Raw genomic sequence first — 17,328 nt, 5'->3', positions numbered from 1 at the left:
CTTTCAGCCCGCTGGTTCCCTGATTGAGCGGGATCATCACGTTTTGTGCGCCTCAAAACGTGATGATCCCGCTCGTACATTTTCTGCGCATGCCTCTTCTTGTGTATATACACAGGATGTGGCAACGCAATACAATATTGTTGGAAGTCAGCGCTGTGTACGTCGTCTATCGCTGTCCTTGTCTTACGTGCTGTACGTTATTTTTGATCAAGTCATGTGATCGAAAATTCGCTTGTGTTTATCCAACTTCTAATCTCACGTTGCAAATACCACTTTGTTGCAAGAAATTTTTTTTTATTGAAAGCGCTGTTCGGGCTAGTTTGCTCATCTATGTCCAGTGCTCTGGGCGTACAAACTACAGAATCTTGCACTGAGATGACCTCGAAAGCAGGCTACCGCTCGCAACACATCACTGAATGAGTGGTACAAGAGCCTACTGTGTGCAATTAGGAGAAAAGGGTGGCATACATCCGCAGATATATGTTTATGCAAACACTGGGCAGTTACTCAATAAATTAAGCGACTTACTGGAGGTCCTTGAGGCCCTGGTATTCCACGCGGTCCCACAGGTCCCTGCGATTTGTTGGTAAGGTGGTAAAACATGGTTTTAATAAGTTTATTTCGTCACTGTCACATGCCTTCACTTATCATTGGCGTAGACATTGCTTTTATACCAAAGGCTACGCCTGAGAAATAGATCGATTGACTTTCTAATTATTAGATTAAACACGCAATCGCAACAATTTTTTTACGTGATTACTCGTTTAAGCACACATGAATAAATTGAGGCAAGTGCTGGCAGTGAAGCCCCCCCCCCCTTCTGTTGCTCAACGGAAATGCAGGGCACCATTTGCAATTGAACTCACACACGCGTGCTGCACTTGTGGCAAATGTTCCAGCGGAACGTTGCCACAATCTGGGACAGCACGTACAAAATGATAATCAGCCTGGTTGAATTTAACAAGTCCTCGCGCCGCACCACAGAAGGCCAAAGCAGCGGCAAGCCTCCAAACTTGAGTGATGTGCAGTGGGACATGTTCCCACTTCACGTCCTCTTCTTCACGCGATGAAGCTCTTTAAGGGAGAAAGATAAAAATGGGTGACTCGGTACGTATTGATCCCGGCTTCAAACTGCCCAAGAAATCAATTACAAAGAACGAAGGCAACCCGGCGTTTTTCTACTATGCCAATGCGGTGCTGCTATGCTGCGTTGAAGAGCAACTTCTTCCGCGGCAAGACTAAGATGACTACGAGCTAGCTAGTTGTCTCGGTCGAAAATTCTGTAGCTTCAATTGCACCGAGAAGTATCACCGCGAGAACGTGTGAAGACACCTTTCGAGGCCCATGCCAATGAATCATCGGTTGAACTGATCCAATGTACCCTGAGAAAAAAAAAGGAAATACTCGCTCTCAGAGGAAAACGATGAAGAAACGCCGCCAAGTCAGGCGTTCCCTTGTTGCTCGATACCGGAAGGATCTAACCGCGTCTTCTTGCAGTGGTGGCCAGCGCACAACCTGCCTTCTACCAGACATAACGTCTGCTGTAATGACGGTAATCCTGACTCCGACGACATAAACGCCATGCGCGCGTGTCTTCTCTGCCGCTGGCATGGATGATAACAGCCAAAGAAACTGCCTACTGCGAGGGAACGTTTCCAAGCTTTTTGGCTCCCTACCTGGAAATGTGATTGCGGTTCACGGACTTTGAGAGGAATGAACGCTCTTTCGCGCACAATATCATTGAACTACAACAAAGGCAACTATAAATTCATATGACAACTTTTTCTTTCTTGAAAATGTATTTATCATGCCAAATCACCGGTTTTATTTTTTCCGCCTGGGTACGTCAATTCAGAAAAACACATAATCGCATTCTTCATCGAATTAACATTGCTAACTATATGTCGGCTAAAAATTTAATTCATGCCCCATTCTTGTATATAGACTACATTTCAAAGAATCAAAGTGTTGTACCTGGTAAAAATTTGTCTCGAATTTTGTCGCACTGGGAGGGAACTCTCGCCTACGCTAGATAGAAGAAACTATTAGTACTATGTGTCCACAAAGTTCGCGACTACTCGCTACTCCAGTGAGTATTCAACATAGTGAAGCTGCGCACTTACATCTGAAACGTGCACGCACACATATAAAGGACATACACCGGTGCCTGTGTGTTTCCTTTCTATGTGTGTGTGTACGTGTTAGATGTAAGGGGGCTTCTTGAGCATCACGGTTCACCAACAAGCCCATCACTATCTTTTCAGCGATATTCAACATATTTATTCTTTTCTAAAAAAAGGGTTAGGTCAACTTTAAGTTGCAGGCGCCATGCGTGCAGCGACCGTTGCATTGGTTTTAAACTCTGTGCTGGCGAAATCTGAATTCCTTAATGCAGGCATGGCACTTGGCTTCTATGCAACGAGACAAAACTCGACGAAAACTATTTTCGTATGTGGTCTCTCCGATTAAGGCGCTGGTGTAATGCGTAGCTACGAAGAAGGTCGGCCACTCAGCACTAAAGTGACCACGTCGACTGCTCCTCGAACCTGCGTAGTAAGTGCGATCTATGGTGAATTTCAATGGCGCAGTTGGAGCAGCTGAGCCACTCCGGGAGCGAGCACCTCTCTCTGGCGTAGAGCAACGCTTCCAAATGCGCGATCGTAATACGAATCACGCTGCTGGTTCATACTTCATGATAGTTTTCGACTGGATTTTGAGTTACCCAGGATACCCTCCGTACGGTCATGGTCTGCTCGCTGCCGGGGTCATGTGCAAGCTGCCCTATGAGCGCCCGCCACGTAGCCTTTCTTAGTCCCGTCGGCTGCTTCCGAATGCGCTCGAGTCTGCCATCTCTTACTTCCTTCTCTCTCCATTCCCTTCTTCTGACGACGCTGCGCCATGCTCCTACAAATATTGCCGAAATAGGCGCAATTTCTTCCTCAAGATCACAATACACATACATTTGACTGTCTGTGCTCGGTCTTGGGTTTCAACGTACTGCTGAACAATATTCTCGATAGAACCGCAACTTTGGGGCTGATTGCGGGCGAAAGAAACATCCCATGGAATTCCCGCTCAAAAGTAGCGGCTTTCGCTTCGCTCTTCTCATCCGATTCGTCGCACGAATCAGAACTCGAGGAATTGGAGTTGGGGCTGTCACTATCGAGCATCGAAAGCAACCCAGCGCGCCGCGACGAGTCGTCCATTGCGCCCGGCATCACCAATAAGTAGGCGGCCGGCCGGAAATGCGCGCAAGGAAAATGCACGTTTGAAGGAGTTTCAGTCCACTCCACGGTTTTGCTGGAACAGCTTCGACTGCTGCACGGAGTGATTGCCACTCCAAGTCTGTTCTCGATCTCCTATTGGAATACGCAACTCGCGCCGTCACTCTGTCATAGGCACACGCTTACTCCGAACAGAGCAGGAAAGGCTGCTCCGACCCTGTAATCACCGCCACTGATTGTGGAGCTTCGCCGTTGAGCAAAAAGCCTAAACAACCTGCATATGCAAAAAAAAAAAAAAATGTCGCAGCTTTTCTTTTTTTGCCTGCAACGCTCGGGCAGGCTGTTGAGAACACAGCAGAGCTAACAGCTTTGCGCTGCAGACGACCTTGCAGGCATCCGTAACAAAAAGACGAAGGAAAGTTTTCAAAACAGTTGGGGGTGGTTGCAGTGAAGAGGAATGCCTCGCGCTGAAGCCACATCGCCAGTTGTCCGGGAGGCGCGAGCTCCAGATTGCCTAGGCTACTCTGGTTGAGACGCTGCCAACACCGCCTGCTGCTCTCTTGTCCTGTTCTTTGTTCGCATTGGATTTTATTTCATCTTAAAAATGACTTTAACATCCTGCAGCCAGGACGATTTTCCGAAGCTTTTTGTGTTCCTTGTTAATTTCATCAAAGTGCGCCAGAAAACCCAGCAAGTTCAGTGACCATTTAACGCTGTACGACAGTGTTACGTGAGCGAGGCCGCAACGCATAGAATACCAGGTATTTAGAAAATTATGTCTTGTGTTCGACCGCATACAGCCCTCTGCATGGCCAGTGTGAGCATGTGTGTACGATGTACGTGTTATAGACATCAATATTATGTGTTACGTGACGTTTAATTTTGTTGCACTTTCCCTACCTTGAGGTGACTGTTTGGGCATGTTGGTAGGACATGATTGCAGCTTTCTGCGCTCAAGACGGGGACGAAGAAGAGGCTGGGAAAAACATGTGCGACCACAGATATGTGGTCGCTTTCTTCAAAATAAAACGATGTTGTAAGTCCGCGCTCATGTGTCTCAGCCTCTTCTTCGTCCACGTCTTTTGCTCAAAAAGCTGCATTCATGTCCCTACCCTGAAGTGGCGCCTTCTTACATGTTGCTCATATATAATAGACAGTACCTGAGAAACAAAATGGGCCCCTTCAGAGTGGAGGCTTCGAGTCAGGTATTTATCTTACCACAGAGGCTTGCATAAAGTGGAAAGCATCAGGAGCTGGTCCTTTATCTCCACCGAGAGGCCCTTGTTGAAGGGATAGCTGGTGAAACCACTGCGAAAGCTGCAAAGGCACGCGCACGCCGCCTCCTTTACTTCAAAAGAAAGGCCATAACAGATGTCATCGCAATGTCCAGACACCCAAATTCCGCTTCTAAGGAAGTTCCCTGAGGATTGATGTACTCACATCTGCCGGTGGTCCCGGGGGCCCAGGGCTGCCAGGAAAGCCGTGCCCACCAGGTTCGCCGGGAGAGCCCTGCGACGCAAGAGACGCAAGGTGCAGCATTCTCGCTAGGGAACAATCCTAAGCATGTAACAGGTGACGTGTCAGCTGTGTGCTTCATCTCAATAACCTCATGCTTTCTTTGCCTAACAGTGGTTTGACGTGTGGCGCCGGCGTCACGCGGAGTATATACAGACGTAGCGCGCCGCCTATAACCGGGCAGAGGTGCGCAGAGAGAAATAAAAATTTTGCCGATTCCATGCATGGCGACAACCGAAGTTATGCGAAGCATTTCGCAAGCAGATGGCTATGCGTCATTGTTAGCAGTTCCGCAAATAGTTACCAGGTAGGCCTATGTGTTGGCTTTAATACAGTATTAGTTTGTGGGACGCGAGTAAAGTGAACTTGAATTAACGCGAGAGCGCGTTTACGTCACGACAGCACCAGGATGAAGATGATAGTGGCGACGATTGCGTGATTTCTACGAACGACTACATTTATGACAACGAACGTCATGGATGCTGCACGGTAGGTAAGAAGTGCTGAAATTGCATACGGAAGCAGGTGGAGAACCCAAACATGCAATGTGAGGGCGACACTGTCGCACAACCTGAAGTACGTGTCCGTCTAGAAAGGATTTTAGGCAGAAAAATAGGCCAGGGACAACGGACTAAACGACAACGGACAGGCACACACTCACAACTGATTTTTATTTTTTCCCGATGTTTCACTTCTTTATAATCAGGCATGCGAACAAGAACATACACAGGTGAGGTCACGTGAGATAGAAACCAAGCCAATGATATCCTATCAGCCAGGCAACTCACTCTCGTGAAGAGATCATATACACTTGTTGACATACACATATATACTTGTTTTGAGACGAACATACGATTCTCGAAGCGCGATAATTTTTCTTGGTCTAACATGCCTTAACCGCCGCGTAAGGAAAAAGGTTTGCTCTCAGGTAGTTGGTTCATTGTGCAAGTATATGCACAGCTGCACGCAAAATCTACGTGCATAGAAGGGATATGTAAAACAGGATGGTGCCTTTCTCAGTTTATGATTTGCTTCTTTGTCTTTTTCGTGCACTGCCCTGCCTGTACTTATGCTTATGTCGTATTTGATGCATCATATTGATAATATCTGATTTTTGGTTCACATCTGCAGCCATGCGATACATTAGTTAGATTGCGTTTTCAACTAGTCACAATAATTGACTATGTAATTAAGCAAGCCGCTCCTCAGAAGTATAGCGTTCATGCCGTTAAGTGGAATGAAAAGCTACCATATACGACAAGAAATTTCATGCACAATTATTTAATGCCAATGCTCCTTGCAGTTTTATACTAATTTGCTACACACTAAATAATGTTGTAAACTTAATTTTCTTTATTTGTGAGAAACTGGAATGGATCAGTCGCAACATCAAGAGGAAATTACTTTTGTGAGGACGCCAACCGAATGGGAAATATGGTACGCCTCTGTGCCACTTTGAGATTGGGCGGGATATTGCTGCAAAACCACAAGACACGCTTAGAAAGAATGGGGAGCAGCCCATACTTGAATAACTTTATGTGAAATATTTATAAAGAAAGCTGGACCTGCGGCCTCACATGAGAATATACGACACGTTGGCAAATGCACTGTGCTTTCAATCAGGGACATCCATACGTTGTACGGGACGTTATCAAACGAGCTGCTGTCCTAGAATATGACACTAAACATCTTCTTGCACAATTTATCTGCGTTACCAGCCTCATGCTTAGCAGCTCATCTGGTAACCTCAGCCACATAAGTGCATGCGCTTTGTAATAGAAATGCGTTTGCCGGCGATTAATTTGGTGCATATATCTCTTAGGTCGTAGTGTCAATACTCTGGGAGTTTGCCTCCGTTTGTTCTATGTTTAACTTTTCATTGTATATTTTGTTATTGAAGAATGGAGCCAAATGAAAATAAAGGATATTTCTTCACTGATATACAGATGAAAATTTAGAGAATTTGCTTATGTTTTATTACAAGATGTGTTGTAAAGTTTATGGGCGTTATTGTAATATGATTTCATTTTTGTCAGTATGTTCCTTAAATTAATATTCAGTGTTCTTGTGACTGATCAATAAACATTTTTACCTTTTAAGAGAAAAAAATGTTTCATTTGACTAACTCGGCGACTGGATATCCAATTCACCAAGCATAAGTGCAAGAGCTGCTTATGAAGGAATCAAATATTCCCCAAATGTAAGTACTGAGAATCCCTTGTAACGTGTCCACGGCTCTACATCGTGAGCGCCTTCACACTATTTGGAAGAGTACTGGCACTTTGTTTTGACGGAGTACAATCTCTCCGTTAGGAGTACAAGCACTCTGTTTGGAGGAGTAAAAGTAGGCGGTTTTGAGGAGTAGCAGTACCCGGTTTATAGGAGTAGAAGCACTCGGTCTGGGAGAGCACTATTGCCCTTCTGGGGAGCGTACTGGCACTCGGCGCAGGAGTAGTGGCCCTCCCTTGCGGTTGAGTAATAAAGCACTGTGAGGGAGTGTTATCTAAGTCTGTCTCAAAGGGGGTCGATTTACTCTCTAAGAGGGATTCAAATACAGGACAAGGAGATACTCCCTCGAAGAGAATTCCCGGAACTCTGTTTTTACATGGCACCCACACACACGCCCCTGCAAACACTATTTTGCAGAAAGGTATCCCTCCGCCATATTGCGAATCATTGCAGTGGGAAAAAAACAACAACAAGGGGATAGCAGTGTTGTAATCACTTAATTAGGCAACTTACACGTTCTCCGGGACGACCAGGCGATCCGTGATCACCAGGTGGGCCCTGTACAGGTTTGAAAAAAAGGGCTTGTCAGGCTTGTAGTCGCATTTTATATCGATAGCAATTATATGGACACCCAGGCGCATTCCTGCTGACGGCATTCGCGTCAGGTTCCGTATAAAGTTCATGGGCGCTAAAATCGTCTTCGCATGCCGTACGCTGCATGTGCGAGTGAAACCTTGCAACGGTGAGCCAGCGATCGGGGTTAAATGTCACACAAGCAAGGGAGGAAAGCGGGGAGGGAGCGCGCCCTCTTCCGTCGCGCACGAGGCTCCGGGGGGAAGGCAGGGAGGGAGGGGGTGGCGGTGCGCCTTCTACTTCGCGCGGGCAGCCACGCGCACCCGCCCGGGCCGCTGTATCTCGAAATGCATCTGCCATGGCGACACAGTCGGCCACGCTCTGTGTTTTCGCGGCTTTGTTCACGTTGATGCGAGGCGCAGCACGAATGCCAGTTCCCGCACTGGTGGTGCCGCGCTTTCTCACTCCAGTGTATCGACGGCGAATTTCCGCATCATTGAGTGAGATGTGTTGGCGTTTGCTTGCTTGTGCGTCACACTGTGCTTGTTAATTTAGTTAGGATGCTCATGTTTGCAAGTTCGTGCGGCGGGTAAAACTACGACCCCTACTTCGTACAGCTCGATAAATCGATGCTTCGCTCGAGAACCGAAGCTATGCCTTTCCGGTGAAACTGCGACTTTTTGACCAATAACAAGGAGCTTGGATGCACATGAGGGTTGGAATGTGGGCTTATTGGTAAAGCATCTTCAAGGAGGGCACGGTAGCACGATTAAAAGACGGGACAAAGGATGACACACAGGGACACACACAGTACGAGGCACACAGTACGCAGTATAAGTACGACCTGGTTTTCGGTAAGAAACATTGTAGGAAGTTAGCACTATGTGTATCCCTGTGTGTCTTCTTTTGTCCCTTCTTTTATTCGCGCTACAGTACATCCCTTGAAGCTTGGATGCAGGAAACACGCCTATTCAATCTCAGCTTGCACTTATCAACATAGCGAAAAGTAGTTAACTGCGATATTTTATTCTTTGTAGGGGAGCACGCATGTAATCAAGCGCGATGGAATCATGCACTACTTAGGGTTTAGATCATACAAGTCGCGCATGCACTCCTTGTATCGGCCCTTCGCCAAGCACGATCTCTGTACGACGTGCTGTTATCAGGCAGTCACCTGAAGACTATATATATATATCTTCAAGCGATCCCGAATATATGTCATTCTTCTTGTTGCTTCCACGGTGCGTTTTCTTAGCTGGACGGCGAAACAGGGCTGCACTGCACTGTTATGCGCTTTCTTTCACTTATTTCCATCGCTCCCTCATTTGAATTTCATTTTCCATCTCCACTCTACGCAACTGATATGACTGATATGCCGCACTTCCTTATTGTCGTTAAACATGAGGGAAACTTGTTCACTCTCCATTCCTTTATCTTTTAGAAAAAAAAACATTGAAATTTTTATTCGAGTCGAAACCTAACTAGTACAGTAATTAGTGAAGAAGTTTCAAGTTTCATGAACTATGCACAACTGAAAACTCTTTCCATCTTAATAATAACGCCGCAAAAGTAGGCTACGAGTTAAATTTGCTGTACTTAAATCGGAATTTTGTGGCATCGAACAGCGTAGCGCATACTATAAGCGGGGTACTACATCGCAAAGGTACAAGCTGCACTACAATGGATTTGCCATATCTTTTTCCCACGTAACTTGCGCCAAAATTTAAAATATATGCAAATTCCTTGCTGCCCTTTAGAGCAAGTCAGACAATCTTTTTGTATTTCGCCGAATACTATATCCAACATCATCTTCATCATCTTCATCAGCCAATTTTTTTATGTCCACTACAGGACGAAGGCAGTCCCTGCGATCTCGAATTAACCCTGTCCTGCGTCAACTGATTCAAACTTGCGCCTGCAACTTTTCTAATTTCATCACCCACGTAGTTTTCTACCGCACTCAACTGCGCTTCCCTTCTCTTGGCACCCATTCTGTAAAACTAATGGTTCAGTGGTTGTCCATCCAACACATTACATGACCTCCCAAGTTGCATTTTTTTCTCCTAATATCAACTGCAATATCGGCTATGCGCGTTTGCTTTCTGATCCACACCGCTCTCTTTCTTTCTGTTCGCGTTACACCTAACATTCTTGGTTCCAACGCTCTTTGCGCTGTTCTTAACATGTTCTCGAGCATCTTTTTCAACCTCCAAGTTTCGGCCTCATATGTTAGCACCGGTAGAATGCAGTGATTGTACACGTTTTTTGCTATGATAGTGGTAAACTCCCATTCAGGATCTGGTAGTGCCTGCGGTATTCACTTCAACGTATTTTTATTCTGTTATATATTTCTTTCTCATGATCAGGGTACCCTGTGAGCAATTGACCTAGATAAATGTCTCCTTTATAGGCTCCAAATCCTCACTGGCGACTCTGAGCTATTGTTCCCTTGCCAACCTATTGAGCATTATCTTTGTCTTCTGCATAATAAACTTCAGCCCCTCTTACGCTTACTCTCTTAGGCTCCTCAATCGTTCGTTTTAATTCGTCCCCAGTGTTGCTGAACGGGGCAACGTCTTCTGCAAACTGAAGATTGCTGGGATATTCACCGTCGATCGTCATTCCTAACCTTTCCCAGTTTAATAGCTTGAGTGCTTGTTCCAAACATGCACTAAATAGCATTCGAGAGATGATGCCTCCTTGCCTAACTTTTTTCTTGATAGGTAACTTTCTGCGTTATTGCAGAGAACCAAGGTAGCTGTGGAATTCACGTATGCGTCCTGTACTCCTTGATTACCTAATGCCTCTATTACTGCTTTTATCTCTACTGAGCCCAATGCATTTTCATAAGCTATGAAAGCCATATAGAGAGGTTGATTGTATTTAGACGATTTCTCGATTACCTCATTGATGACATGAATGTTATCAATTGTAAAATATTCCTTGCCTCCCACTTCGATTCCTGCTTCTGAGATCAGCCTCGTTACGGTTTCATTCGTTACCTCTAAGTTATCTTCATCTTTCTGTTCTAAGGCTGCATATTTGTTTGCAAGTACCCGCCCGAATTAGTCTGCCTTTACCCTTACTGCCTCTAGGTTGACCTGTTTCTTTTTGACCAATTTTACTTGTTATCACTTCAAACTGAGGTGAACCCTAGCCCTCACTAACCTATGATCACTGCACTTTACCCTACCTATCACTTCTACATCCTGCACTGTGCTGGGATCGGGAGAAAGAATGCAATCAATTTCATTTCCTGTTTCACCATTAGGGCTTTTCCAAGTCCCCTTTCTGTTGTACGCCCCCTTAAAGAAGTGTTCATTATTCGCAGCGTATTCCTTTCTGTGAATTCTACCACCATCTCTCCTCTGGCTTTTCTAGAATCGACGCCGTAATTGCCAATTGCGTGTTCAGCAGCTTGGTTTTTTCCGTTTTTGCATTGAAGTCGCTCATTACTACAGTATAGCGAGTTTGCAAGTTTGTCCTCACTAGTTCAACATATTCAGAAAACTGATCTAATTTATCATCATCCTAACTAGATGTTGGAATGTAAGCTTGTACTACCTTTATTCTATATCACTTATTAGGTTTGATTACGACTACTGCTACCCTCTCAATAATGCTGTAGAATTCATCGATGTTGCCCATTATGTATTTATGGATTAGAAATGCTGCCCATATTGTCTCTTATGTGGAAGACCTCTGTAGCAGAGGACGTGGACGTTGGTCAGCCCTGCATAAGCCTGGCCAGTTCTTTTAAGCTCGCTAAGGCCAATAATGTCCCACGCAATCTCTGATAGATCCTCAAAGAGCTAATCTAGGTTCACTCGAGAGAGTTCGTGGGTTTAACGTTGGCAGCTTCCGTCTGGATAGTCTGTCCAGGTCCAGAGATTCTTAGCACCCTCTGCCAAATCACTTGTCTGACCGCCCTCTTGGTCAATTGCTCCGCAGCTGCTGTGGACTGAGGGCCATGTAACCCATGGCCCTCAATCATGGGGAAGGTAGTGGCCGAATACTGCACCAGGGAGGCCACCTCGTGTTCTGGTGAGGGAGTGTGTTTTGTTGAAGCTGCTTCGCTTAGATTTCGTGCCTAAATTGCGTGGTTTCTCGTGAATGAACAGTTGGAAGTCGGTGCCCCTATATATCGTTTCTCCTCACTCTGGTTTTGTCTGCTTAGCGCCGCACCAACTGTCTTCCATTTGTCAAATTTTTGAAAAACATACGTTAGCTAGAGCACCGCTGTTTGTATAGTCAGTATGTTTTACGTGGCTATAATTGATGGTGGATGACGTAAAGCCGGCTACTCCATGAATTCGAACTTGTGCAAGTCTAGGATATTCCTAATAACGCCTTCTCAACGATAATATTTTCTTCAAGTGTAGTGATCCCAGCATGCCATGCTGGCGGCACCTGCGGAGTCACTTTGCAACCATCATTGGTTTCACAGAACACACAGCTCCAACACATCAAGCAAAATCCCACACTTTGCCTTTCCCCGCTAACTGTAGCTTCCTTGTTCGATTGAATTTCGTTGGCGAACCCTCTCCTGCAAAAGGCATAGTCGATGATGTTACCACTTCCGGACAATTTTGTTGGCAGTACACGTACCAAGTGACATCCACTAGAACAATCCGTTCCGATAAATGGAAAATATCATTGCAGCAGTGAGATTTCATTTCCGCCATACGTGCGCGGTAACCGCGTTAACAATCAAAACTTCGGTCCGAAACAAAGAGCATAACAGTGTACATAAAACACGCTAAAGACGAAGACGACAGGATGGGCGCGGATGTGTTCCTGTCCTCTTCATCTGTAGCGCATTTTACGAACATTGTCAAGATGAACCAACTGGACCAAATCAAAGTATTGTTGCTAAAAAGAACACAGCTTGTGGTAGCCAGTACGATGAAAATATATAAACATTTATCGACGATTCTTCGATTAAGCCTTAGCTGTCTTTCTCATTTATATCAGCTGCCGTAGCATTAGACATGCTGGTATCGAGCGGGCTCTGAAACCTATTGTAATATAGTCCGCAGTCGCACTATAGTATTATAGCATTTCAATATTTCGAGCAAGTAAAAAGCGATAAGCATTTTGTACTGGTCCGCGCCTGCTAACTCGACCCGTCATACGGTCAGTATACATCGCATGTGCGGCAGTCTTTTATTTCCTACCTTGTGCTTGGCTATTTAATGCGTAAGCATTCTTAAGCGACTCACGCAGGAAATCTGCCTATCGTTCTGTCCCCGTTCGTAACGCGTGACACAATGGGCTTCATAAAGTAAAAGTGACTACAATCTAAATAAAAAATTCGTAAGGAATAACGTTGCTGGTGGTGAGGTTAGAGCCTACGGCCCCGCGCTCAGAAAGTGTGTGTCTTACCAACTGGGCTAAACACCCACGCTTGCAGAAGATGAACATATGCAAAGCATGTGAATTTGTTGAACCGGTGCTACAAAACAAATGTCAGAGGGGAGAAATTTCTACTGTAGGAAGGCTTTATTGTAAGATACCGTGATGGCGGAATAAAAGCGATTTCTAGGTCCACATGTAGAGCGGACGCATAGCATTATAGAAATTAGGAAAAGCCCAGTTTAGCTCAATTTCATTGCGAAACACGCCACATACCTTATGCACTTCAATGGTCGTGGCATGCGCCTTTCATTGGGCGTACATTCGCCGACCCACAGTATTGCCAACCCTAGGATAATTTCCCTAGATCTAGATATTTGAGGTGTTGTTTAGGCAAAACTAGAAAAACTAAAGATAATGAAACGGTTGTACTGCAGAAACTTGCACAGTAAAAACACTTAATCTTGAGCATGTCGACTTTGTTAGTTAAATTTATAAAAGCGATCATGGAAATACATTTAAACTACACTTTCGCACTTCATCTGCATAAGAAACAAGTTCATATGTACCGATAGAATATTGGCAAAGTAACCGCTCTTTCTCTAAGGAAACTAAAGAACCAGAGGAGTCGAGGGGATTTAACCAATTTACGGGAAAACTGGTTTCAGAGGTTGGCAGCACTGCCGACCAAAATGTCACCGATCTCTGAGCACTCATACACTTCGCTTCGCCCTGCACAGACAGATAAGCACTCAATGAGGCATAAGGAAGTTAAGGAGTGGTGAGAGATTATATGGGTCTTATTGTGGGAACAATGATTCGACGCGGATGAGTAAGGTGGTAAAGAGCAATAACGGCTTATAATGGTCGGAACAATTCTTATAAGGTTGATAAGGGCCGATAACGGTTTATAAGGATCAGATCGATTGCGATAAGATTGATGAGAACATATAAGAATCGGTAAAGGTTGATAAGGTTCGCGTCGAGTCCGATGAGGTTGATAAGGACCGATAAGGGTTGATAAGGCTTTATGCTGATCGGATCAAGCTTAATATGATTGATAATGACACCTGGCTGAGTGCGGACAAGCAAGTGGCACAATGGTTTTGCATACTTGGGAACTCCAGCGGAGTTTCTGCATAGAATTTTATGACTGTATTCGCTTAGGTTACCTCCGCGCAGGTTTTCTTTTATACATTAGCTGCCACTGGTCACGAGATCTTAGTGCGTTAGCCAAGCATAGTCCTTCAGGTGCATTTTCTTTGTGGAGTGGAATCAGGGCTGGCACATTATTATGTAGAGTAGGTCATGTGCCGTTTACTGCCGTATCAGGTAGAATAAACATTCGCAGTTGTGTGCGGAGCATTCTTCTACCGCTAATAATTTATTGTGGAGGTGGCGCGCCGCGCTCACAAAGTGGAATGAAACATTTTGTTTGTGCTTTGTTATTTCCTTCCTGGCTTTGAAATAGCCCCGCTTAAATTGTTTCACTACCGTGTTGATTTACAGATGAGCTGAAGCGCTGAAGAAGGTGGTGCCAGCCCATCAGAGCAGCTAGTGGCGCTACTGCACTCTTAATTAAGGCGCTGTATTATTCGCTGTAGTTATGCCGGCAGAGTGGTCGAGGAAAGATATTTCTAACTCGCAATTTGGAGGTCCGCAGTTCGAATACAGGTTGCGTGGCATTACTTGCTTATTGTTTTATAAAAATATCGGAAGACACTTCGGTACTGATTCGGCGAACATGCAAAATTTCAGGGTGGTGACAGAATACCAGCTATCACTGCAAAAATAAAACGTAGTGTGCCTCTTGACGACACATAGATTGCGTGAAAGGGTGTAACTGAAAAAAATTGCTTACAGAATGGATTTATCAGTTCGCCTAAACACACTCGTCTATGGGTGTAAGGGCTTGAGATATAGACACGAGTAGACACCTTTAAGAGTCCAATTACTCTTAATGTGCATACAGCTATTTCAAAACGTTTAGTAATTAGGATTTGTTAAATGGCAACTCCGGCAAATTTCCGAGGTCAGTAGATCCCAACTTAATTTCTACTATGTGTTCTTTTTTGAACTCTGGTCGCTTGTCTCAAATTGTGCAATTAAAAGTTATTTAGCCGCACTGAAACTGTCTGCTGCTAATTTTCGTGCATGCTTCTGAAGGGCACCTGCGAATATAAAATTTTATTGCCCCTATTGGATGTGCACGTAGAACGCAACCAAAGGCTGCTTATCAGGCCGCCTTGTCGCACCTTCTCCTTTTCCGGCAAGCTTTCTCTATTTGATGACGCTTGCAACGGATACCACAACCATTGCTTACGGGTAGCCTGCCTTCTTCAGTAATTCTCACTGGCTCGTCACACTCATGGCTACCTTGTGCCAGCATGCTTTCGTGAAAGTGGAACGCAAGCAACTTAGGGCCCTCCCTCTTTTTACCACTTTCGAATGGGCCTAATCGTGTCTCATAATATCTATGTTTTTAAATGTGGCTGTTGGAACCTGATAGAGGAGTGGCGCTGCAATAAACTCCTCAAATATGAATGGTTGCAACGGCAACATTAGGTTCTGTCCCTACATTGATTCAACACCTTACCGTCAGCAGTTATCGGGAGATGGGTTCGGCAGTGTTTTTAACGCGTATTTCTTTAGCAGTCCGAACCGTGACTTCTAACCATGTAAGTTGATCTTCTGAAGTCATCCATTTTTGCAGCACTAGCGCCACTGAATATGAGCCCGGCATTTCCACGCCACCATCGACGCCACCAATTGACGCCTTCAGCCCAATTACTGTAATAAATCCGGTGTTGCAACATTGCCTTAGCAGGCACGAAGTACATGCATGTCATATGCAAGAGGCATGCGGCGCAAAAAGAAAGGAAGAAGACGGCGTGCGCGGATCGGTTCGAACGGCACGAGCCCTCGAGGCGCGTGACCCGAGCTGTGATCGGGAGACAGGCGGCGCAGAGTTGGCGAGCCTCTGGGCGCAGAAGGTTGGAGCGTCAGTTGGAGCGTCACAACAGATGCCGGGATCCATGGAGGCTGGGTCAAGTCCGTGACGCTGGCAATCTAGGGTGTGCCCATCGACCTCGGGGACGTTCGAGCGAGGCTCGTTGGTCCTGCTACAGCCTCTCACGGCAGTACCGGGCACACCAGGTAGGATCCCCCTTTACAGGCAGACCAGCGCGTACTGCAGACCGCGGTGTGTCTCGTCGGCACTCGAAGAAGCAGCGGCGGAACCCGGCGTTAGGCCTAGCCAGTGAGGCCAGAGTGTCGCGTCACCAATGCAGTTCGGGACACCGGCATCAAAGACGGACAAGTTGACTGGCCGACATCAAGGCGCAAATCCTGCGACGTAGGCGATAAGGGAGATCCGACAGGCATCGGACTCTGAGATACGTGAGACGACAGAAGCTTGTAAGGACACTGCTTTCTGAAGGAGCCGCCACCATAGGTAAGGGTTGCCTGACTTGCACCTAGGAACCACTAAGGAAGAACGTAGACGAGGATAAGGACACATGTCGGCTATGCAAGTGTTACTATTCCTTAGTGGAGTTATATTTCTGGCCAAATGAGTTTACAGTTTCTCCCTTTCGAGTTTGAGTTAATTAAAATATGTTTGCTGTGTTGCGATCCGTCTCCCGACTCCATCTCTCCTAACATCCGCACGCCCCCGAGATCAGTGGCACGCGGCAAAGTTCGCGACAATGCGTATTGGTCGATTTCACGAATGTCCTAGAATTCACGCCCAAGGATCTTCGAAGGGTACTTCCTTAGTAGTTTCCTCGGTGCGCCAGCAGACGAGTCTTGTAGACGTGATTGGAAGTCTTGAAATGTAAAGTAAATAAAACAAGCACGAAAAAGCGGACACGGACAAAGCCTATCTACCTAAGTTCCGGAGAACTATAAGCGGTACAAGGGAGCATATATCTAATGAAGAATGCTTCATTAAGGAATGAATAGTGCCAAATACGCGGATACAGGCTAGACATATGCAAGAACTACACTTTACGCTGTGCCCCCCAATTTATCTATGTCCAGAGTTCTCTCCCTGTCTGCAGATGAATAACCAACTACCTTGTGTTCTCACGTGAAAATTTTCGCTAATTTGTGTAGCGCGTACTTTGACAGCATTGCATATGTGATTGTAAAAGCGAAATCACTCTCTTCGAGAGACGGCCATATTAAAATATACCAAGGGCGTCAGGATATAAAGACATCACCTAGCTTAGCCTGTTTAGAGTGCACGGAATTAACTAGGGTCATGCTGTCATCTCGAGAGAGTACACAATCGAATTGTGAGAACTGCATACGTTAGGTTGCCTCCTCACCGTTCGGGTGAGAGAAGCGACCACTTCCACCATTATTGTGACCGCTTCCCGTTTTAAGGGCTTTCCCAGGTCATCAGAACACCTGTATAGTTTGCCTAGCC

General features: G+C 45.6%; 1 protein-coding gene and 1 pseudogene across 2 annotated transcripts in view; one reads left to right on the top strand and one right to left on the bottom strand.

Moving 5' to 3' along the window:
- The window catches only part of LOC142583430 (uncharacterized), a 1,100,669-nt gene that overhangs the window by 899,151 nt on the left and 184,190 nt on the right, over nt 1-17,328 (bottom strand). For both annotated transcript variants that reach the window (XM_075693897.1, XM_075693898.1), the window contains 4 exons: nt 7,482-7,526; nt 4,665-4,733; nt 4,443-4,541; nt 529-573 (listed from right to left, as the gene is read on the bottom strand). In XM_075693897.1, the coding sequence (XP_075550012.1) occupies nt 529-573; nt 4,443-4,541; nt 4,665-4,733; nt 7,482-7,526 (258 nt within the window). The remainder of the gene's footprint in view (nt 1-528; nt 574-4,442; nt 4,542-4,664; nt 4,734-7,481; nt 7,527-17,328) is intronic.
- On the top strand, nt 1,094-1,708 carry LOC142582109 (uncharacterized; annotated as a pseudogene).

This window comes from Dermacentor variabilis, chromosome 5 (assembly GCF_050947875.1).
Source record: "Dermacentor variabilis isolate Ectoservices chromosome 5, ASM5094787v1, whole genome shotgun sequence".
Lineage (NCBI taxonomy): Eukaryota > Metazoa > Arthropoda > Arachnida > Ixodida > Ixodidae > Dermacentor > Dermacentor variabilis.
This window is presented reverse-complemented; position numbering and strand designations above follow the sequence as displayed.